Source organism: Canis lupus, chromosome 8 (genome assembly GCF_048164855.1).
Source record: "Canis lupus baileyi chromosome 8, mCanLup2.hap1, whole genome shotgun sequence".
Classification (NCBI taxonomy): domain Eukaryota; kingdom Metazoa; phylum Chordata; class Mammalia; order Carnivora; family Canidae; genus Canis; species Canis lupus.
In genome coordinates, this window is record NC_132845.1 from 40,880,493 (window position 1) to 40,902,397 (window position 21,905).

The window sequence follows — 21,905 nt, forward strand, 5'->3', positions numbered from 1 at the left end:
AGTTGGTTAAGCATCTGACACTAGGTTTCAGCTCAGGTCATGAGATCAAACCCCACATTGTGCTCCGTGCTCAGCAGGGAGTCTGCCTAAGGATTTCTCCCCCCCCCCCACTGCCGCTCTCCCCACTCTTGAGCTCTCTCTTTCTCTAAAAATAAATAAATCTTAAAAAGAAAAGAAAACGTCCTCACGAGTACGACAGTATTTATGTGTGAGGTATCATGACTTCTGTAGGGTTGTCATGTATTTAGAGAGCACTGCGTGAGCGGGGTACAGGGGGAAGGAGAGGCAGAGAGAATCTCAAGCAGACTCCACACCCAGCATGGAAGCCGACATGAGGCTTGATCTCAAGACCCTGAGATAATCATCTGACCCAAAATCAAGAGTCAGACTCTCAACCAACTAAGCCACCCAGGCGCCCCTGGTCTCTGTAGGTTTTTAAAAGATCCTCCATCAGGGTTGCCTGGGTGGCTCGGTCGGGGGAGCCTGTGACTCTTGATCTAGAGTTGTGAGTTCAAGCCCCATGTTGGGTATAGAGATTACTTAAAAATAAAATCTTTAAAACTAATCAATCAATCTCCATCGAAAAACTAAGGCAGATGGGGTGCCTGGATGGCTCCGTTGTTAAACATCCAACTCTTGGTTTCAGCTCAGGTCATGATCTCATGGTCAAGAGATGGAGCCCTGCATTGTGTTCCTCGCTTACTTAGCAAGGAGTCTGCTTGAAGATCCTCTCTCCCTCTTCCTCTACACCTCCCCTCACTGGCTCAAATTCTCTCTCTCTCTCTCTCTTTCTCTCTCAAATAAATAAATATTTTTTAAAATTTAAAAAATATATATGGCCAATATAGCAACCTGTTAACAGCGATGAATTCCAGACAGTGGATATATGGGGGTTAATGATTCTAGTCTTTTCATTTTTCTGTGTGTTTGAATTTTTTTTCCTAATAGAAAGTTTTGTAAATTTTTGGTGTTTTATTTTTTTTAAAGATTGTATTTATTTATTCATGAGAGACACACAGAGAGAAGTAGAGACACAGGCAGAGGGAGAAGCAGGCTCCATGCAAGGAGCCCGATGCAGGACTCCATCCCAGGACTCCAGGATCACGCCCTGAGCCAAAGGCAGCTGCCAAACCTCTGAGTCACCAGGGATCCCCTTTGGTGTTGTATTAAATGCTTTTTCTTGTCTTTCTTTATTTTTTTTAATTGTGGCAAAATTCACACAACTTAAAACTAACCATTAACCCTTTTATTTTTTTTTAAGATTTTATTTATTTATTCATGATAGACAGAGAGAGAGAGAGAGGCAGAGACACAGGCAGAGGGAGAAGCAGGCTCCATGCCAGGAGCCTGATGCGGAACTCGATCCCGGGACTCCAGGATCACACCCTGGGCCAAAGGCAGGCGCCAAACCACTGAGCCACCCAGGGATCCCCCCATTAACCATTTTAAAGTGACTAAATCCAGGCCATTTAGTACATTTACAGTGTTATGCAAGCACTACCTCTGTCTAGGGGTGAGACATTTTCATTCCCGAAAAGAGACCCATACCCACGTCTGCAGCCCCTTCCCACTCCCTCTCCACCCAGCCCCTGGGCTACTTTTTGTCCCTGTGAGTTTGCCTGTCCTGGACATTGCATGTAAGTGGAATCATACAATCTGTGACCTTTTGTGACTGGTTCCTTGCACTTAGCATCGCATTTTCAAAGTTCATTTATGGATCAGATCTCTATTCTTTTTTTACAGCTGAAAAATATTCTTTCGGCTAGAGTAGACCACATTCTGTTTATTTGTTCATCTGTTGGTGGACACTTGGGTTATTCCCACCCTTGACTGTGATGAATACTGCCACTGCGAACATACCTGTACACGTCTTTGTTTGAACGCCTGTTCTCAGTTCTTTGGGGTAGATAGCCAGGAGTGGAATTGCTGAATCATGGGATAATCCTCTGTTTAAGGTAGGGGTGATATATCATGATGTCTGCAGTTCACTCTGAAGTGATTCAGGAAACAAACAGATGCACACACGTGTAGATAAAGAAAATGTGGTCAAATGTGAAAAGTTGATTAAATGGATGTATGAGTGTCCTTTGGACTATCCTTGCAACTTTCCTGTAGAGTTGGAGGTTTTCAAAATAGGAAGTTGGGGGACACCTGGGTGGCTCAGTGGTTGAGCATCTGCCTTCAGCTCAGGGTGTGATCCCAGTCCCGGGATCAAGTCCTGCATCAGACTCCCTGTGTGGAGCCTGCTTCTCCTTCTGCCTGTGTCTCTGCCTCTCTGTCTGTTTCTCATGAATAAATGGATGGAAATCTTTAAAACAACAACAACAAAAATAGGAAGTTGAAGGAAAGATTCTTCTTGGGGTGCCATGCACTTTGTGTAGCCTGGGATTGGCAGATAGGTCACACTGGCTGGGTGGTCCCTTTGGTGCTGAGGCAAAGATTCATCAGAGCCCAGCAATGCTAGGCTGATGTCACCAGAGTAAAGGTCCATTCCCCTCTTATATGCACTAAGTGATTTGGGGGTGACCCTTTGGCACCCTGGAAATGTCTTTTGCTTCATTGGCCATTCTCCTAGTACTTTCCTCATAAATTGAGGATTGTTGCCTGAACTTGTTATTTCACGGGTTGCAAGGTGACAAGTTCTCTAATTATACCACTGCTACTCCATTTACTAGCTGGAAATCCTTAAGGAAGTGCTCCCCCTCATCAGCTTGAGCAGATTACCCTGAAATATGGTTCTTGCAGGGAAGACGAGAACAATGATTCCCGGTGTTCAGGAATGATATCGCTGCTATAGATTTCTCCAATATATTGTGGCAAATGGCAGTTTCTGTTGTTTTTTATTTCTTTTTTGTGACTGTCACTGTGAATCGTGGATTTTCATAAATTCAGTTCATTCAATCAGCTAGGTTACTATTTATTTGGTTGCCCCCGTGGTGTCCTCTTTGGCCTGTGAGCTGGCCATCTGTCTCAGAAAGCTGTCTTGATCTTTCATTTATTTTTTTTAAAGATTTTATTTATTTATTCATGAGAGACACAGAGAGACAAAGGCAGAGACACAGGCAGAGGGAGAAGCAGGCTCCATGCAAGGAGCCTCACGTGGGACTCGATCCCGGGACCCCAGGATCATGCCCTGAGCTGAAGGCAGGTGTGTAATCGCTGAACCACCCAGGTGTCCCCATTTTGCTCCTTTAAATGACAAGATGTTCCAGGCTCATCTTCAACATTCCCTTCCTCAGACATGATTCTATCATTTCTCTAGAGTCCTGGTTCCTTTTAATGGGGAGTGGTATTTAGAGATCAGAATGTGGGCCCTGGAAGGAACACTTTAGATTATACCCAATGTGGGGCTCGAACTCAGGACCCAGAGATCAAGAGTTGCATGCTCTACCAGAGCCAGCCAGCTGCCCCAAGAAGGAACACTTTAAAAATTCACAAGTCCCACCGTGAAAAACAGTCTGGCAGTTTCCCAAAAAGTTAGAATCACCACACAACCCAGCGCTTCCAGTCCTGGGTATATACCCAAGAAAAATGAAAACAGGTCCATGCAAAAACTTGTACACAAATGTTTGTAACAGCGCTATTTCCAATAGAAAAAGGTGGAGGCAACCCAAATGTCCACCAACTGATGGGCGGACAAACAAAATGTGGTCTATCCATGCAATGGAATATTATCCAACCATAAAGAGAAATAAAACTGATTCATTCTGCAACCTGGGTGAACCTTACAAACATGATGCTGAGTGAAAGAAGCCAGACCCCAAAGGCCACAGCTTGTGTGATTCCATTTATATGAAATGTCCAGAACAGGCAAATCCATAGACAAGAACTGGGTTAGAGGTTGCCTACACTGGGGGGTTCAGAGCTCACTTGGCCACTCCACTCCACCAATGGCATGAATTAGGGGTGTGACCTTAACCGGAGCTTTTTAGGCTTAGGTTAGCTTTCTCCCCTTTCCTTGACCTCCTCACTCTGTTCCTGTTTAATCTTGGTAGATTCCGTGGAACTTTGCTGCAGATCCTTTTCTGGAACCACAGGGGTATGAATCAGTTGACTAACGTTCCTTTCTTCCCTCTGGCTGTTTACAGCTTGTCCACAGTGATTTGGACCATCTGAAGAAGGATGTGGATGAGATCTGGAAAATAGTCGGGAAGCTCCTGATCGAAGGCCTCAGATTCGACCCCGATAGTGCCGCCGGCTTTAGGAAGTGAGCCTCTCCTGGGTAGGGGTGCAGCTCCCAAAGACCCTCTGGGAGAGGAGACCCTCTCTCCAGAGGGGGAACCCGAGTGGTGTCCCTGTGGATTCTGGGAGGAAGAATTGCAGAGCTGTGGACCCAGGGAAAGGGGATGGGGCTTACCAGCTTGGGGGAGGAGGTGGAGGGCACCCAGGGGCTCAGAGTGGCTCCAGGAACACATCTGCTCCAAAGCCCTCTTGCCTTGAAAGACACCAAGCCTCACGGAGGGTAGGGGCCATGCAAGACCTCCCTGGGAGCCTGGGGATCTGAGACTGGAGCCCTGTTGCTATGTCCCCCACCCCATCCAGATAGAGTCTCAGTGTTGGGGGAGGGGGGAGAGGTCTTCCGTCCTCAGATGACCCCTCATGCCTCCCAATGTCGCCTGTGAAGGGCACCTTTCCAGAAGGCCCCTGGTGTTAAAGACTTAGTCCATCGTGCTTGGGGCAGGAACATAAACTGCACCCACTATAGCCCCACCTGTGCCCCGGGCAGCCGCAGGATAGGCACCAGCAGAACTAGCAGAGCTGACTTGCGCTGAGCTGGGCCGGGCAGCAGGGGAGTAGGGTGTGGAGGGGAGTCCTGACCCTGGGGAGCAGACCCGCCCCCACCGAGCCACAGCTGAGGGCCGCCTGTCTTCTAGGAAACTGTTTGAGCAGGTGAAGTGCATCTCCTGCGACCGGCAGGTGGAGCTGATGACTGGCCCGTGAGTACCGCCGCGAGGAGGTGCCCAGGCCCCCCACCCCCACCCCAGGTTCCCCTGCAGGGGGGCTGCCCTAGCCCGGCAGGCCTGCCAGGGCTCTAGGTCCAGCATTCCCATGTTCATCCCTCCATATACAGCAGTCTGTACCCTTCATTCCATTTGCTCCCGGGCAGGGGCACTGGGATCCCCTCCTTGGCCAGCCCTGCCTGGTGCCCGCTGCGTCTCCAAAAGCACAAGGATAGAAGGAAACTGGGGAAGAGGTGAACTTTGTGGGAGCTCCTAGAGCATATTTTTAGAGTCTAAAACTTCTATATATTTAGGTGAAATTCACATACACCATTTTACTTATTTATTTGGGGGTGGGGGCAGAGGGAGAAGCAGGCAGGGAGCCCCATGCCCGGCTGGATCCTCAAACTCTAGGATCATAACCTAACCTGAAGGCCAACACATGATGGAATGAGCCACCCAGGTGTCCCTAGACAAACCACTTTAAGGTGAACAATTCTGAGGCATCTGGGTGGCTCAGGGGTTGATGTCTGCCTTTGGCTCAGGTCATGACCCTGGGGTCCTGGGATCAAGTCCCACATTGGGCTCCCTGCAGGGAGCCTGCTTCTCCCTCTGCCTGTGTCTCTGCCTCTCTCTCTGTGTCTCTTATAAATAAATAAAGCTTTAAAAAATAGGTAAATTTATTTTAAAAATAGGTAAAGTGAACAATTCAGTGGCATTTGATGCACATTCACAATGGTATGCAACTGTCACCTCTAATCCCAAACCATTTTCCTCTCCCTAAAAGGAACCCCCAAACTCATTAGCAGCCACCCCCATTGCCTCCTCCCTTTGGTCTCTGACAACAACTAATAAGCTGTGTTTCATGGATTTGCCTATTCTGGACATTTCATATGAATGAGGTCCCATAACATGTGCCTTTCTGTTCTGGCTTCCCTCACTGAGCATCATGTTCTCGAGGTTCATGCACAGTGTGGTGGATGTCTGTGTTCATCCCAGTTTTATGGCTGAATCCTATCACACTATATGAGCAGCCCACATTTTGTTTATCTACTCACATGCTGATGGACATTTGGGTTGATTCATCCCTTTGGCTCTTGTGATTAGTGCTGCTGTGAACATGCGTGTTATGTAGATCTGTTCCAACACCTGCTTTCAGTTATTTTGGGTATAAACCTGGAGGTGGAAGTGCTGGGTCACATGGTCCCTCAATGGTTAACTCTTTGAAGAACCACCAAACAACACTCTAATAGGGTTTAAGAGCCCAAATCTTGTAGGCCCCCGCTTCCTCCAGGTATTAGCCTGGCCCCCTTGACCTGTGAAGCTCACCACCCTACACCAGTCCTGTTTGTGGAGGGGCTTTGAGCCTATCCCCAGAGTTTTTGGTTAAAGCCACAGATATACCTAGCTGCAGCATTATTTATCGTATTTTTTACATCTTTTTTTTAAAGATTTTATTTATTCATCAGAGAGAGAGAGAGAGAGAGAGGCACAGACACAGGCAGAGGGAGAAGCAGGCTCCATGCAGGAAGCCCGATGCAGGACTCAATCCTGGGACTCCAGGATCACACCCTAGGCTGAAGGCGGCGCTAAACCACTGAGCTACCCGGGCTGCCCTATTTATCGTGTTTTTCAAAGAAGAAAAGGCAACAATCTGAAGTGGTAAATGAGTTACAGTACACTTATGTCAGCCAATATAAGTCATGTTGTAGGAGGAGGTCTAATGGAACCTTCTGAGATGCGGAAATGGTTATAGCTCACTGTCCAAGGCAGTAGCCGCTGGCCACATGCACCGGAGTATGGGATTTAAATTTTATTTAAATTTAACCATAAATTTAAATAGCCTCCTGTGGCCAGTGGTTGTCATATTAGATAACACAGTTGTGAATTATTTAGGGGCCTGGAAAAATGTTTACAATACCTTAAATGAGAAAATCAAGTAGTTTGTGTGTTATGATCCTATTTTTGTTAAAAAAAAATACATAGGGAAAATTACTGGAAGGACACATCAAAATATTTGTCATGTGGTTACAGAGCTTTTTGTGTTTATGCTTTTCTATCCCTTCTAAAATGCTGACAATATGTATTACTTCAAAATGTCATTGTGAGGGGCACCTGGGTGGCTCAGTAGTTGAGTGTCTGCCTTTGGCTCAGGGCGTGATCCCGGCGTCCTGTGATTGAGTCCCACAGCAGCCCCCTGTGAGAGCCTGCTTCTCCCTCTGCCTATGTCTCTGCCTCTCTGCCTGTGTGTCTCTCATGAATAATAAAATCTTTTTTTTTAATAAATAAAACCTTAAAAAATGTTATTGTGGCTTAAATAATGAAGTATGTAAATGTGATACAACCTGATGAATTTTTGCATGTGTGCACAGATCAACATGTAGAACAGTTCCGCTGCTCAGAAAACTGATATTTTATTTTCTTTTTTGTCGTTGTTGAGGTAAATTACACATAACACAGATTAACCATGTTAAAGTGGACAGGTCAGTGGCATTTAGTGCATCAACAATATCGTGTAACCACCGCTCTTAGTGCCAGAACATTACCACCAACTTTCCAGAAGGAAACCCCAGCCCCATTTGTGACCACTCCCCATCCCAGACCCCAGACCCTGGCAACCTCCAATCTGCATTCTGTTTCTAGGATTTACCTGTTCTGGCTTTTAGTTTTATAATGAGAAAAGTTGTTCTTTTTTTTTTTTTTTTTTAAGATTTCATTTATTTATTCATGAGAGGCACAGAGAGAGAGGCAGAGACACAGGCAGAGGGAGAAGCAGGCTCCCTGCGGGGAGCCCAATGTGGGACTTGATCCCAGGACCCCGGGGTCCCGACCTGAGCCAGAGGCAGACGCTCAACCACTGAGCCACTGAGATGCCCAGAACAGCTGTCCTTTATGACTGTCAAAGATGACTGGGGCCCTAGCACGGTGGCCCCATGCTGTGCATGTCTCTAGCCTGAAGGCTGGGTTTAAGGGTGGACTTCCTGGAGGAGGAGGGAGCCTGGGGCCGTCTGCTGGCCGCTCGGGCCTCCCGCTGAACACTTGTCCTCCTACAGGCAGCTCATCACCATCCGCAAAAGCCACCTGCTGTCGCGGCTGCGGCCAGCCAGCGCCAACACCTATGAGTACCTGCAGTGGCAACAGCTGAGGTGGGTGGGCTGGGGTCTGCCGCACAGAGGCGCCCGGGAGACCCCGGCCCCGGGCCCCGGGCCCCGGGCCCCGCCAGCCGTCTGCAGGGGAGCTGTTTGTGGAGGTGGCGGGGCAGCAAACGGCCCAAGGGCGTCGTGGCCCAGAGGAATGGGCACATTCATTGGGCACCCTTAATGGGCAGGGACCGTTGGGGAAGGAGTCTGGTCTGGATCCTACGGGCTCCCTGAGCTAGGATTGCCGCCGCCACCAGGAGGAGGCCCGGCTGTGGCCGCACACAGGCTGCGCTAAGTGCCTTGCCCTGCCCGGCCTTGGCGGGTCCTTGGGCCTTCCCTTTGGGGTGCATTCTGTCCTCACCACGCCTCATGGTTGAAGGAAATGAGGTTCAGGGAACTCAGCCACCTGCTCCTGGTCACAGCTAGTAAGTGGCAGAGCTGGCACCTAGACCTGTGAGTCCCATCACACCTGGCAGGCTCCTTGGATCCCAGCCCCCCTCAACCTCCTGACATCCCACTGCACCCCGGGCTGAGGTGGGGACGTGAGGGCTGACCAACAATGAAGCTGTGGAGAGGAGATGGCTGTGGAGGCCTGTGCCCGACACCCCCACCTTCCTGTGCCTGACTCCTTGAGATCAAGGATGAAAAGCCTTCTGTTGGTGGCCCAGACCAGAGCCCCTGGGGATGGCTGAGTCTGGGGGAGCAGAGGCCTTTGTTTCTCCCCTCTGCCCCGACTGTGTTTGTCCATACCCACCCAGCAGCCCCAAGGACCCCCAAACCCAAGCTGGAAGAAATTCCAGTCTGGCCTTGCTACTGCGCAGGCCCTTGGGCCCATCCTGATGCTCCTCCGGGGCAGAGGGTCCTCCCAGTGGCTGCTGTCCTACCTGCCCGACCCCAGGGAACAGCGGCGGCTACAGCATCTCCAGGACCTTGGAGACCAGGACAGGAGTCTGGATCCACTGAGGTCCCAGCAGGACTGGGGTGACGGCCCCGGCAAAGATACCAACCTCAAGTTCAACTCATATGACCTGTCAACACTCTACCCCTATGGGGACCCCGAGGTGTTGGACTATGACACCGTGAGTGTGGCCAACGCCCTGGGTGAGGGAAGCTCGGGATGTGGGGGGGGAGGCGGGGGTGGCTGTGCTCTGTCTGCTGGGCCTCTGGGCCTCTGTGTGTCTGAGAGGGGCAGGCAAGGACACTCCCTGACCTGGGCCTGGGCCATCCAACAGGCCGAGGTGGACATTCTGGGAGTGGATGGGATCCTGTACAAGGGCCGAATGAGCAGCCAGGATGGGCCACGGCCTCTGACCAGTGTTGAGAAGGAGCTGGCAGGTGAGAGGTGTCAGGGCTTCCTGGGAGCCCCTGTCCTGGGTGCCCTGGCTTTGCTGGGGAGTAGGGGGGATGCAGGCAGGGCTCAGAGCTGGCCCCATCCCGGACTGGGGGGTCCTGACACAGCCATTTGCAAAAATGGGGTTCTGTATGCCAGGCACTGCATCAGGCACTGGAGAGGTGGGGAGAGGGCAGGGCAAAGAAAGATGGGCTGTGGCCCCCGGGTTTCCACAGTGAGTGGGAGAAGCAGACTGTAAGCAAATAACCTGAGGGCTAAGATCTATTGTTTAGAACAGCAGTGAATAGCTGACCCAAGGCCAGGACCCTGGTGACAAAGGATGCTGGCCTAGGGAGGAGTGCCAGGTGGCCTCACAAAAGAGGGATCCTAAAAAAAAAAAAAAAAAAAAAAAAAAGAGGGATCCTGGGCTGGGGATGGGAGAATTGTGAGAAGGACTGATGAAGGAAGGGGTTAGCTAGGTCCGGTGGGAAGAGAGTGGTCCAGGTGGAGGACATAGCGGGTCCAAAGATCCCGTTGTGTCTGGAAGGCAGGCACAGCTGGAACTCAGGAAGGTCAGTCGGCCTGGGGTGGGGGTTGGGAAGGGGTTGGGCATGATGAAGAGACGTGAACAGACCCTGGAGGCCTGTGTCTTAGGTCCCGGGCATGTGAGGGTTGGGTCGGTGAGGGGGGTGGAGGGGACACATGGAATCAGTTCCTCTGTTACCCCAACTCCAGCTGGCTCCTACCAGGGACTCAAGGCCTCGGCTCCAGCAGTGGGCCAGCGGTCCCAGAAGGGTACCTTCTCTGCACAGCCTTTGGGGGTGTTCTTCGGGAAGAGGAATTCTCAGTTTTGCCTGGCTGGGAGCCATACCCTGCCCCATGGCAGGGTGGGGGGTGACCCTGGAGCCCTAAGGTGGCGAGAGGGTTAAGTTCTGCCCACGGTATTTGTTCTCGCCCCACATTGTTCCCATTGACCTGAGGACGAAATACCAGACACGTAAGGAAAGCAAAGGGGACTGTTTAATTGGCAGTGCTGGTCAAAGGACAAAGAGCCCACGTTAGTGTCCTGGGGCGACCGCAACAAATGGCCACAGACTGGGGAGCTGGAGACGACAGACGTTCTCACAGTTCCGGAGGCCTGCAGTCCAAAATCTAGGTGTCCCCGGGCTGTGCTCACTCCCGGGGCTCTAGGGAAGGCTCCTTCCTGCCTCTTCCAGTTTGTGGCGGTGCCACGCGGTCCTTGGCTTGTGGTCCTGTCCCTCCAGTCTCCGCCTCTGTCTTCCCGTGGCCTTTCCCTTGGGTCTTCTCTTCTGTCTCCTTTAAGGACACTTGTCATTGGGTTTAGGGCCCAGCTTAACCTGGGATGAGCTCATCTCAGGATCCTTAATTACATCCGAGAAGACCCTTTGTCTAAGTAAGGTTATGTTCATAGGTTCTGGGGACATATCTTTTTGAGGGCCACCGGTCAACCCTCTGCAGCTCCCTGCCCTGGCCCAAGTGGGTGGGACACTGCCTGAGGCCTGCAGTCCCCCAGCACGGATCTGGCCCATGTGGCATTAATGGCTGCCCCCGGACAAGGCTCGGCCCCTGGCAGCAGCTGCTGTTAGGAGGAGGCTCAGGTGAAGCTGGGTCACCAGGCAGGGTAATAACAACGGTGGCTAATATTTAATGAGCCCCGATTTCTTGCCTGCACTGCCTCTTTTCAGCTGGCAGCAACACGCTGAGGCATTGTGCAAACAGGCAGGTGAGGGCCGCATGCACCCTTGGTGGAGGGGCCCTTACCCACTCATGCACGGGACAGGGCCCTCTGCCCACCTCCCCTGGGCTGTCACCTGGGGGGGGGGAGCTTCTGTCCCCATGGCCCATTCATTCTGAGACCCATGCAGCAAAGCAGGACTGAATCACAGCACCTCAACTGCTTTGTCCTGCTACAAGCACCAAAGTCTAATAGGCATTAGGGATCCATCAGAAACCTGCCTGTGGCCAGATCTGTCAACAGGATTGCTTTTATCCCTCATTTATTTACTCAAAAGAACATTCTAATCCAAAACAGTCTCAAAATCTAAACCCAAACGAGCCAGCGTGAGCCCCGCCCAGGTCCAGGCTGGCCCCGTATGTGTTCGTCCATTCAGATCACCGTCCAACGTGCCCTGCCCTGTACTCAGCCCTTTGCCAAGACACAGGGGACACTGAGGGGCACCTGGGCGGCCTGTGCCCTCCAGACGCTTGCACTGAGTCAGGAGCTCAGGCCAGGGCAGAGGAACACCGGTGCCCCCACAGGAGGGGGGTGGACGCACTGAGGCTGGTGGTCAGCAGGCTGGACTTTCAGAGGAGTGCCCTGGAAGGAAGGCTAAGTTCAGGCAGGATCAGGGAGGACAGAGGAGGCGGCAGCAGGGGCGGGGTGCCAGCCTCAAACCTCCTCACCTAAAACACGCGCCGCGACCCTGTGACCCGGCTGCTCCCCAGCTCAGAACCGTCAGTATGTTCCCTATGGCTGCTGTAACCAGTTTCCGCAAACCCAGTGGCTTAACCCAAATTTATTTTATCTTAGTTCTGGAGGTCAGAAATCTGAAATGAGTCTTACAAGGGCTAAAATCAAGGTGTCAGCAGGGCCGGTTCCCCTGGGGAGACTCTGTTTCTGCCCCGTTTCCACCTGCCAGGGGCCTGCTGCGTTCCTGGTCTCACGGCCCCCCTTCCTCTATCTCAAGATGTGCCCCTCCAGCCTCTCTTCCGTGCTCCCCTCCCCTCCTCTGACTCTCACCCTCTGGCCTCCCTCCAGAGCCTTGCGATTACATTGGGCCATCTGGATACTTCAGGATCCTCTCTGTCTCGGGCTCCTTAACTCGATGCCATCTGCAAAGCCCCCTCTGCCAAGTCAGGTGACACAGTGACAGGTTTTGAGGATTAAGACGGGCACATTTCAGGGGCATTGATGTCAGAGTCCAGGCTCCTCGGCCAATCTGGAGGGGGCCCCTTGTCCCCCATCTGCCCCTCCCTCTAGCGTCTCAGAACCGTTTGCTCGTCAGTCAGTGAGCCTGGCTATCTCCCACTCGCGGGCCTCTGCCCAGGCTGTGTGCCTGCCCCGAAGTCCTGGAGAACCTTTCTCATCTGCCGGAGCTTAGGGTTCCCTCCTCTTGAGAGCCTCCCCACTCCTCAGCTTCTGGCTGTTGCAGAGTTGGGAAGTTGGGAGGGTCCAGGAGGAGCAGGTGTGGGGGTCAGGTGGTGAGTTCAGGCTCTGACCTATAGAGCCCAGGGCATCAGCAGGACCTCAAGGGGGGTGCTAGGTCAGAGCTGGGTTTCCAAGCCTCACGGAGTCTCAGTTTTGAAACTGGGCCCTGGTCCCCTGTCCTTCACCTGGAAGGGAAGCAGTGTGACAGTCTCACTGGTCAGCAGGTTGGCTGGTCCTGCCTCAGATCTGTGGAGGGATCCAGGTCCCAAGTGGGGGGTCAGAGCAGGGGGCCAGAGAGTACCCCTGAACTGGACATTTGGTGTACGCAGAACCCACAAAGCACACTGGGGTTAGTTCAGGCTCAAGGAACAGCTGATGCAGACCTTGAGTGAGGAATGAGAGTAGTTTGGGTTTGGGGGTGGGGGTGGTTAGCAGAGGGATGGGGGAGGGGGAGCAAGCGGAAACCCTCAGATAATAAGCAGACCGGAGAAGGTCCAGGCCAACCCGATGGGGAGCTTCTGAACAAATGCTGCGCTGCACTGCCCTGGGCCAGGCCCTGGGCCCCCTCAGTGACCAGAGCTGCTAACAACCCCTGAGGGGCTAACAGGTGGAGGCTCGTGGCTCCCTTTGCTCCTGCAGCTGGAACAGTGAGTTTGTCCATAAAAGGGAGATCCACACAACACACCCTGCTGCACCTGGCCCTGGTCATTCAGCTGGTCGTTCCCGAGCCCTTACTGGTGCCAGGGGTCTCTTAGATACCACTGGGAAGACTCAATGTGGACAAGATAAAGTCACTGCTTCCTTAGAGTTTCTACCCCATGGAGGATCATAAGTATAAATAAACAAGAAGTTCAGTAAGATGAAACATGGGAGTGGGGGAGGGAATGGCTGGGGAGAGGTGTTCCCTATTGAGCTGAGGATTCTTCGAAGAAAGGACATTCGAAGCAGAAATTGTCAGGACACCCAGGGAAGGACAGAGGAACAATCTGGTGTCCTTCACAGGAAGGAGCTCAGTGCCCCGTGACTCGTGACTCGTCCTGAGGGCCAGGCCTGGGCCCTCCCCTGCATCTTTCCTCACTCTCACCGCCTCCCCTACTCCCATGGTCCCACCTCTTCTGGTGCAGCCTTTGGTCTGGGCGGCCAGTCATGGAGATTCTTGACTGGACACCGAGAAGGGATGCCTTGGGTTCAGAGGTGAAGGACAGAGCCAGAACCCAAGAGGCCAAATATTGTGTGATCCCCGGTCTGTGGGTCTGTCGGTTGGGAACAGGCATAGGGCTGGGACAAGAAGCAGACTCCTGGCTGCCAGGGCCTGAGGGAGGCAGCAAGGGGAGTGAGTGCCTCGTGGGCACCGGGTTTCCTTTGTGGGGCGCGGGCTGTTCTGGAACTAGCAGAGGCAGTGGTTGCACACCACTGGGAATGAACTTAATGTCACTCAAGTGCTGGCTTCAAATGGTTATTTCGTGTGGCGCCCGGCTGGCTCAGTTGGTGGAGCATGTGACTCTTGATCTTGGGATTGTAGAGATCACTTAAAATTTTTTTTAAAATAAATAAATGGTTAATGTGGCTTGTGAATTTTATCTCAAAAAAAAAAAAAATTCACACACGCACATGATGAGGGACAGGAAGGTGGGGGTGGAGACACCGCGGCCACCTGGACCCAGTGGGAACGTCTATGGCCCAAGAAACTCTAGACCCCAGAAGGTGTGAGGAGGGGTGTTCCCCAAAGGCTGAGGGGCAGGTGTGTGGGGGAGGCGGGCAGGCCTGGGAAACTATGGGGCAGGCGTGGCGGGGGGCTCCGCAGGACACTCACCCGTTCCTGCCTCTTCCTTTTCAGCTGTGAAGGTTCCGCACCCCCCAGCTCGGAACCCCTACGAGCGGGAACGCTCCAGTAGCTTATATACCACCATCTACCCGCGTGAGTACCAGCCCTCCCAATCCCGGCCCTGCCCGGGGATCGCTGCCCCACCTCAGGCCTCTCTCCCCTGTCCTGCCTCGCCAGGGTACAGGAAGGCCCCATGGATCCCACACACACACACACCCCCAGCTCCTGGCCGTGGCCTGCAGCCCTCCTGGGCTTGTAGCTGACCTTCCACGGGGCTTCCCGCCCAGGCCGTCCCAGGGCCCGCGGGTCTCTAGCTAGCTGCCAGGGTGGGATAAGGAGCCCGTTCGTGGTCCTGGGCCTCTCTGCTGGGGCCCCATGAGCCAAGCCATGGGGGCTCCCCTGAAGCCTCTCCCCTGCACCAGCATCGTGCATGCCCAACAGCTCCCTCGTCTTCCCCTGGGGCCCTCAGCCAAGCTTGGGAGGTGGGCACGGCTCCCCCAGCTTAGGCATGGAGCTGAGGCACAGCAACCCTGATCCTCGGCTCCAAGTCCACGGCCAGGGCAGCGTCTGTCCTGGTGTCATTTATCCGGGGTCAAACCGCCCCACTCCGGGGAGGCTTAGGGTGCCTGGGACCGGGTGAGCCATGTCGTGGCTTCTCGTTTCTTTATCGGGCATGATCCCATCAGGCCAGCCTCACCCCCACCCCTGGGAATGCTCCTGGGACATCATGACTCTCCTGCCCCTCCCAGCCCTGCACCCCCACAGCAGCGTGCGCTCGGCTGCCCCGGGCCCCCCGCCTACGATGCCAGCTCGGCCTCCGTCGCTGCCGCCCCTGCCACTGCTCCCACCACTGACGCCCTCCCTGCGGGCCGCCCAGCAGGCTCCAGGGCCCGCCCGGCACCCTCGGCCCCGAGCCAGCACGCAGCCCTCCGAGGAGCCCACCAGTCTGTGAGCCCTGCGTGCCGCACCCCTACCTCCCCTCCCCTTCCCTGCCCGAAGAGCCTGGCCCTGAGCCTGGCCCGGGAGCCTCCATAAGGGACTCCTTTTGACCCACTGGCCATTTTAACTCTATGCATAGAAATCCACACAACACAATCCTCCTTATCCTACACTTCGTGGAGAACGCAGCTTTCTAGATTGAATTTTCCACTAAGCCAACATAATTTCTTGACCAGTTTTCAACACACCAGCTAACGTGCTTTTAAATACAGTCACTTTCCTTTTTATTTTGCTGAAATGGCTCCATCAGAGTCCGTCCCAATTACAGCTACTGCCCGTGCACGTTTTCGTTGGGGGCCTTTATTTCTAACAAGACCAAGTTTCTCACGGGAACCAAGTTTTACTGAGTGCATCCTTTTTTTTTTATTTCATGTTGATTATTCCCACCAGTAATTACGGTTATGAATTGGATATTTTTAAAACCTGTTTATATTTACTTTCTGGCCAGTCGTGAGGAGCTTAGAGCAGTGGCCCTGGAATATTCTGGGACTGTTCTCTCCCACCGAGGGCCAGAATCGCACAGGCCTGACGTCCTGAGCCCCGTGCTAACGGCCCGTACGCTCAGTGGAAGCCACACGGACCAGGCCACAGTGTCCCACCGGCGGGTTAGCGGGCAGCTCCGGAGCGCAGACCACGCACCTGCCTCTGCCGCTGTGCGCAGGGCTTGAACCCCCCCTCAGGCAGCTCATCCTTCCTTCTCCCTCCCGACTCCTCTCCCTCCTCCTTTCCGCTCCCCGGCTCTGTCCAGCTGTGCCCTCTGTGCCTCTGTACTTCTGACATGTCTACTGCATTACACAAAGTCAAAAAAACTTCCCTCTGTGTCGCTTTGGGGCACGACTCTCCCTCTCACCAACATCCACCAGAGGACCCCGGGGCCCCTGAGCGGGTAAGGGAGTTGGGGGGCGGTGCACTGCCCAGGGGTCCCACGGAGGAGCCGGGGCTGCAGGATGCCCGGGCCTGGCGGCCATCAGTCTGGGCACACGGCGTGCCGCTCCTTCCTAACGGTCCCCGGCTCCTTATCTGTGCCCACTTCCAGACCCTGACTTCTCTTTTCTTTCTTCAAGGACTGCATCTAAATGAGGCCAAGCTATTCCTGGGGCCGACCTAGACCCTGCACCCACCCCCATGTCACACACAGATGACTATTTTTGGCAACTTCTCCCCAGAATAAAATCTTTCACTTTTTTGACTGTGGGTGAGGGTGACCTGCCTGGTGCCCTCTTTAAAGGGTGGTCTTGTCTGTTCCACGTGGGTGGGGGGGACCTGCTGGTCCCTTCTCAGGACCCCACCCCAGGGTCAGTCTCTCGGAGGCACCGGCCAGAACCACCGTGGCCGAGTCCCAGCAGAGAATCAACAGCAAACCTTGCCTCTGCTCCATTTTCCATCATGGCAAAAGTCCTAAGGTACCCTAGCCCTGCATTCTGGGAAGACAGGGGGGTCGAGGGCAGGGGTGGTGACGTGACCTGCCCAGGTTTGCTCAGGGAGGCCTCGGCTCTCCAGCCTTCCACAGCAGGGCAGGGAGGCGTGGCCTGGGCTCAGGCAAAGCATCCTGTGCCAGGCTTGTCCCCTGCGGCCCTGGCCCTCAGGCACCCCAAACACCCAGGCTCAGACCCTCCTATCCATCCCACTGTCCCCTGAAAGCTGCCTCCCCAGCCATTTCTCAGTTTTACAAAGGGAATCTGTGCTTCAGCTGGTTCCTGCAGCCCAGGCATCAAGGAGTGAGGTCCAGGTGGGTCGCCCCGTAACCATTCACATTCCAACAGGCTCCTTGGTGTTTCGGAAGGTAGGGACACCAATGCAGCCAGCCAGGAGCAATGCCAGAGGACAACAGTCCTGTCTCCCTCAGAGGTTGTGGGGAAATAAGCTGGCTGGCCTTTGGCCTGGTGGCAGGTGGGAGCTGCAGGGAGAATGCTCGCCTCTCCCTGATTCCAGCCTGAGGCTGGAGCCTGCAGGAAGCTTCGAGGGCAGGTGCCTCAGGGGGGAGCTCACCCCATCCCTGCAGGCAAAGGTGCTTGGGGAGCAGAAAGAATGAGGATGGGGTCAGCAGAGTGGGAACCTCACAGGGTCCTGGGCGCAGCCTCCTCCTCTGTCAGGGGGACACGGCTCCTGGCCTGGGAGGCAGTGGCAGTGCCAGGCTGGGCAGTAAGGTCCCCGTCTGCCTGGGACAGACAGGGACGAGCCGGTCATGTAGGGAGGGAGGCGCATGGCCTGGCCTGGTGTGGCGCTGCACAAATGAGCTGGGCGGGAAGGGGAGAGAGACGCCTCTCGCCAAGCAGAGGGTCCTGCTTTGAGGTGCTGCTGGAATGGAGTTGCTGAGTGGTGACCCCCCTGCACTCCCATACGTGGCCCTACAACCCACCAACACAGGTCAAAGGGTCACTGACCATTTCTCCCTTTCAAAGACCGTGAACTCCTTAACTCTAAGGTATAAACAACCAATGACAGCAATGTGTATCCTAAACAAGATGATCCGCACTGGAAAAAATGCACTGCCAGTGCCCGGGACAAGTCACCAGAAGAGGGAAGTTGAGGCACTGGCAGTGGAGGAAAGTGTCCCTCTTTCTGTGAACTCTTACAGACACTAAAATCAGCGCACACCTGCCTCCCTGGCTGGACCCCTGACTATCCCCGGTCCTGGGGGCTCTGCATAGAGAACCACCAAACACATACCACACACAGAGAGCCAAAGCAAGGCCTCTCTTCTCAGTTCCCCTCCTCCTCTTGGCTCATGGCTTCACCAGGAGCCACAGAAAACCATCCCAGCAACATGTGCAGCTGTTGCCCCCCAGGAGCCGAGAAGTGGCCCTGGAAGGCAGAGCAGAACCCCGCCAACAGGCTCCCAGCACCTTGTGCTGAGCCAGTGACACGGCCTTGGCCATCCTGGGGCTCCCCTAAAGGAGTGCAGTTATTCTAAGGCTCATTTGAAACACATACGTTGCCCAAACAGAAGCTGTGGCTAAGCAACCGAAGACCTTTCCAAATGCAGGAATTGGAAATAGCCTTGCCTCAAAAGATCTCCTTTTGTCCAGCCCAGGCGGCCTCCCCAGCACTGACCCCGGGAAGCGACCAGACTCAAAGCACTCATCTGTCCTCAGATGAGTCCTGCTATAAAGGCCCCTCAGAGGCTTCCAGGCCCAAGGCAGCCCCACCCACTGCTGGGCTTGGGGGCCAGCCACAATGTGTTCTCAGAGAACCCTGGAAGGACCCTGGGGACCCTTCATCCGAGAGAATCTGGGAGAACAAGCCCTTCCCTTCTCGAAGCTGTCTGAAGGAGGAGGCCTGCCTGCCCACAGAAAGCACTTCAGGGTCTCCATTCATCCACCAGCTGTCCCTCCAACCCCCCCTCCATCCCCCCCCCCCCAGCAGGCCTTTCACTTTGGAAGCTCTTCCTGGTGCAAAACAAGATCCCCCTCCAGATTTCAACCAATTAGGAGACAGGAACCCAACACACGTCTGTGGCCACTGGAGTGGGTTGGCCGACCAGGGGCAGGCTGGCTGCGTCCCCACTGTGACAGTCGGCTTCAGCCAGTTACGGCCTGGCAGGAACCTGGGCCAGCTGGTTCATGAATGTCCAAGAGAAGCCAGAAGCGAGACTTTTGGTGCAAACTCTCCCAACTTTAACGTGTTGGCAGGCCATTCAGAAAGACATGGAAGCCAAGCAGCAGACCCCTAAGTTAGTGCACCCAGGTGCTTTCACGGCAGACTGGAAAGAAACCCCCACTGCCTGTCACCTGGGGTGGCCAGACCTTCACCCCACGGGCTGCCACGTCCGCTCTTCAGAAAGGAGACTGTTGGAGCTCCAGTCATCCTTCCAAGCAGTGTCATGGATGCGAAGGTTTTTAGAACAGAACCTTGGAAACAGTCATTTGAGCTGCAGTCTGGCAGGTAGGTAGGGGTGACCGTGCCCAGAAGAGGCTGGGCTTTGAGGTAACCAAGCCAGTTTCCCATGTGTGCTGCTGGGGCAGCTCCCAGGAGGCGTGATGAAGGACAGCAGAGGACAGCTGGGTCTGCTCCCTTCTGTTCATGCACCAGCACCTTTGCTTTCCAGCCAGTTTACGTTTGAACGTGTAACAGACAGTTACGGACTCCTTCAGCTTTGTTCCTGAGCTTAGAGAAGTGGAGGAAGGTTCCAGGTTCCGTTCTCACCTCTGGCTTCCCCTCCAGTTCACCTGGCCCGCTTCTGCAGCCTTTCCCTTGCTGGTGAGATGCGCAGACCAGGGGCTCCCAGCACACCAGGCAGGGCCTCTGCATTTGCTGGAAAGTACTAGGAGGCCCAAGCCCTGCCCTCTGCCCCTCTTGCTCTGGTTCCCACCTTGCTTGGGGCACTGATGAAAAACCCGATTCCTGTGCCCTCCTCCAGAGCAGTTGCCTCAAGCACCCAGGGGTCCTTTATACCCTACAGGTTTGGGGGTCTTGAATCACAATCACTTGGGAGCTGTTTGCACAACAGCTTTGACATACAGTTGATATTCTCTTAAGTTTACCCTTCAAGGTAAATGATTAAGTGGTTTTTATTTTAATGATCCACCAATATCCTGGGGGACGTTCAAAATAATACCATCAAGGCTTCTCCCCAGGGACTCTGATGCCGTGGGATCTGGGAGTCTGTGGTTTGTCTCTTTACGGAGCTCCCTGGGGGCTCTACTGTGCAGCCAACTATGGGAACCCCGGGTTTAGAGGACATTTTGCCATGTCCAGATACTTTCCATTGTCACTAGGGGATGCACTGGCATCTCGTGGGAAGGCCAGGAGGCTGGCCGACGTCCCACAGTGCACAGGACTCCCCACAGCAGACAGTAATCCAGCTTCAAATGTCCACAGTGCCCAGGCTAGAAAACCAGGACCTATAGGAACCCCAAGTCCTTCCAGCCTGATGTGACCACCTGACACTTCCAAGCCAGCCCCGTGGCCCCCTGGAAACAGAAATGCACCTCACCCCCATCAGATCAGCACTCAGCAGAGATGTTGTGCAGGAACACTGCTCAACGCGGAGCTTGAGGACCTGCCCCTCTGACAAACGCCTGAGTAGCAAGACTGTGGTTCATTTACAGGCCACCCAGTTGTCTGCCCAGGGGTGAGCCTCCGTCTCCACGAGTGCAGATTCTCGATGGTGCAGTCTCTGGTCTCTGACACATACAGCCATGGGCTCCCTGGGATAGCCCAGGGACACATACAGCCATGGGCTCCCTGGGATAGCCCAGGCACACGCACCCCTACAGGGCAGATAACCGCCCCACATACTTGCCTCTGCATCTCTCCTGCCCCTTGATGGGGCTGTGTGGCAGTTACCTCAGCATTTTCTCCCATCAGAAGGCTGTGGTGAAGAGTCAGGAGGCCCAAGATACCCTCACCCTTACCCTGCCCCTCCTTCACTCCCTCCCCTCTCCATGAGGAGCACACACAGGGCTGTGCTCCCCCTCTGGACCTCCTCGGGGAGGCCGCTAGAAGGGGGATTTCAAGGTGAGCACACAATTCCAGAAGCAGCAGCTGCAGCAGGGGCCTGGCAGGGGGTCTTCAGTAATAGCCAGAGAGCAGAGTGGCCCCCGGAGCCATGCAGGGTCCAGCAGGGTGGAGACTGAGCTGGGGAAGCCAGGTAACGGCCCGGGTGCCCAACACCGGAGTATCCTCGTCAGAAGGCCCAGCCCCATCCCTAGGAGCAAGGGCACGGCTGCCTGCCAGTGGGGAGCGTAGACACATTAAGCAGACCTTCTGAAACAAGAAACTCTCTGACCCAGGCACCACCTGCAAAAGATCAAGGTGCTGACTGATGGGCTGGGTGCCCGGGTGGGCTCCTGTCAGGTCTGCTGGTACTGAGGGTTGGGCAGGGACCTTGGCCTCCCCCCTTCTCAAAGCTCAGCTCCTCACAAGGGGTGCAAGGCTGAGGCTGCCACAGGAAGCCCCTTCCCCAGCAAGGGCAGCCAAGGGGAGGGCACTCAGAGTGGAGCACCCCTGGCTCCTCCCTTGGGATGAGAGCAGGTGCCTGCCCCAGCCCAGCTCGGGAGCAGCCCAGGGTCCTATCGCCCCTGGGTTGCCAGTCTCCTTAGTGACCAAAGGCTTGAGCCACAGGTTGGACTCTGCCCTGGGCTCGTCCTGTTCCTGTCATGAGCCCTCGCTGGCTCTGCAGAGGCGGGCTATCTGTGCCTCCCTGGGGGAGGGCCCTGCTCAACCGGGTATGTTTGTTGGGAGGCTGGGCTTGGGGAGTCCAGGCTGCAGCCAGCCATGGGGACCCTAAAACACAAAGAAAGGTCCTAGCAAACTGAAGGCAACTGTTAGCCCCGGAGGTCAGGATCAGTCCAGGTGGACAGGGGGGAAGCATGGGCAGGAGTCAGGGATTCTGGGAACACAGGCCAGAAACTAACTTCATGGGAAGAGCCTTGGATGGGCAGGAAGATTCCAGAGCCATGTTGTGGTTGAAAAAATAGCAGCAGACAGAAGCAGTGTAGTGTGGAGCCAGGCGGGACTGGGGGGTGCCCTGCCTCTCCGCATGGAGCCAGCTGGCAGC

At 54.5% G+C, this 21,905-nt stretch overlaps 1 protein-coding gene across 5 annotated transcripts in view; it reads left to right on the forward strand.

Moving 5' to 3' along the window:
- The window catches only part of C8H16orf96 (chromosome 8 C16orf96 homolog), a 48,202-nt gene extending 27,838 nt beyond the window's left edge, over positions 1-20,364 (forward strand). For 2 of the 5 annotated variants that reach the window (XM_072835569.1, XM_072835571.1), the window contains 8 exons: positions 4,089-4,207; positions 4,875-4,937; positions 7,994-8,086; positions 8,979-9,159; positions 9,313-9,415; positions 14,417-14,497; positions 15,154-15,352; positions 16,468-16,592. In XM_072835569.1, coding sequence (XP_072691670.1) covers positions 4,089-4,207; positions 4,875-4,937; positions 7,994-8,086; positions 8,979-9,159; positions 9,313-9,415; positions 14,417-14,497; positions 15,154-15,352; positions 16,468-16,483 — 855 coding nt within the window. In that variant the 3' untranslated portion in view covers positions 16,484-16,592. Of the gene's footprint in view, positions 1-4,088; positions 4,208-4,874; positions 4,938-6,391; positions 6,603-7,993; positions 8,087-8,901; positions 9,160-9,312; positions 9,416-14,416; positions 14,498-15,153; positions 15,353-16,467 lie in introns of those variants that run through there. The other 3 variants (XM_072835570.1, XR_012035449.1, XM_072835572.1) reach the window with 3 other exon arrangements.
- Positions 20,365-21,905: the final 1,541 nt, after the last annotated feature.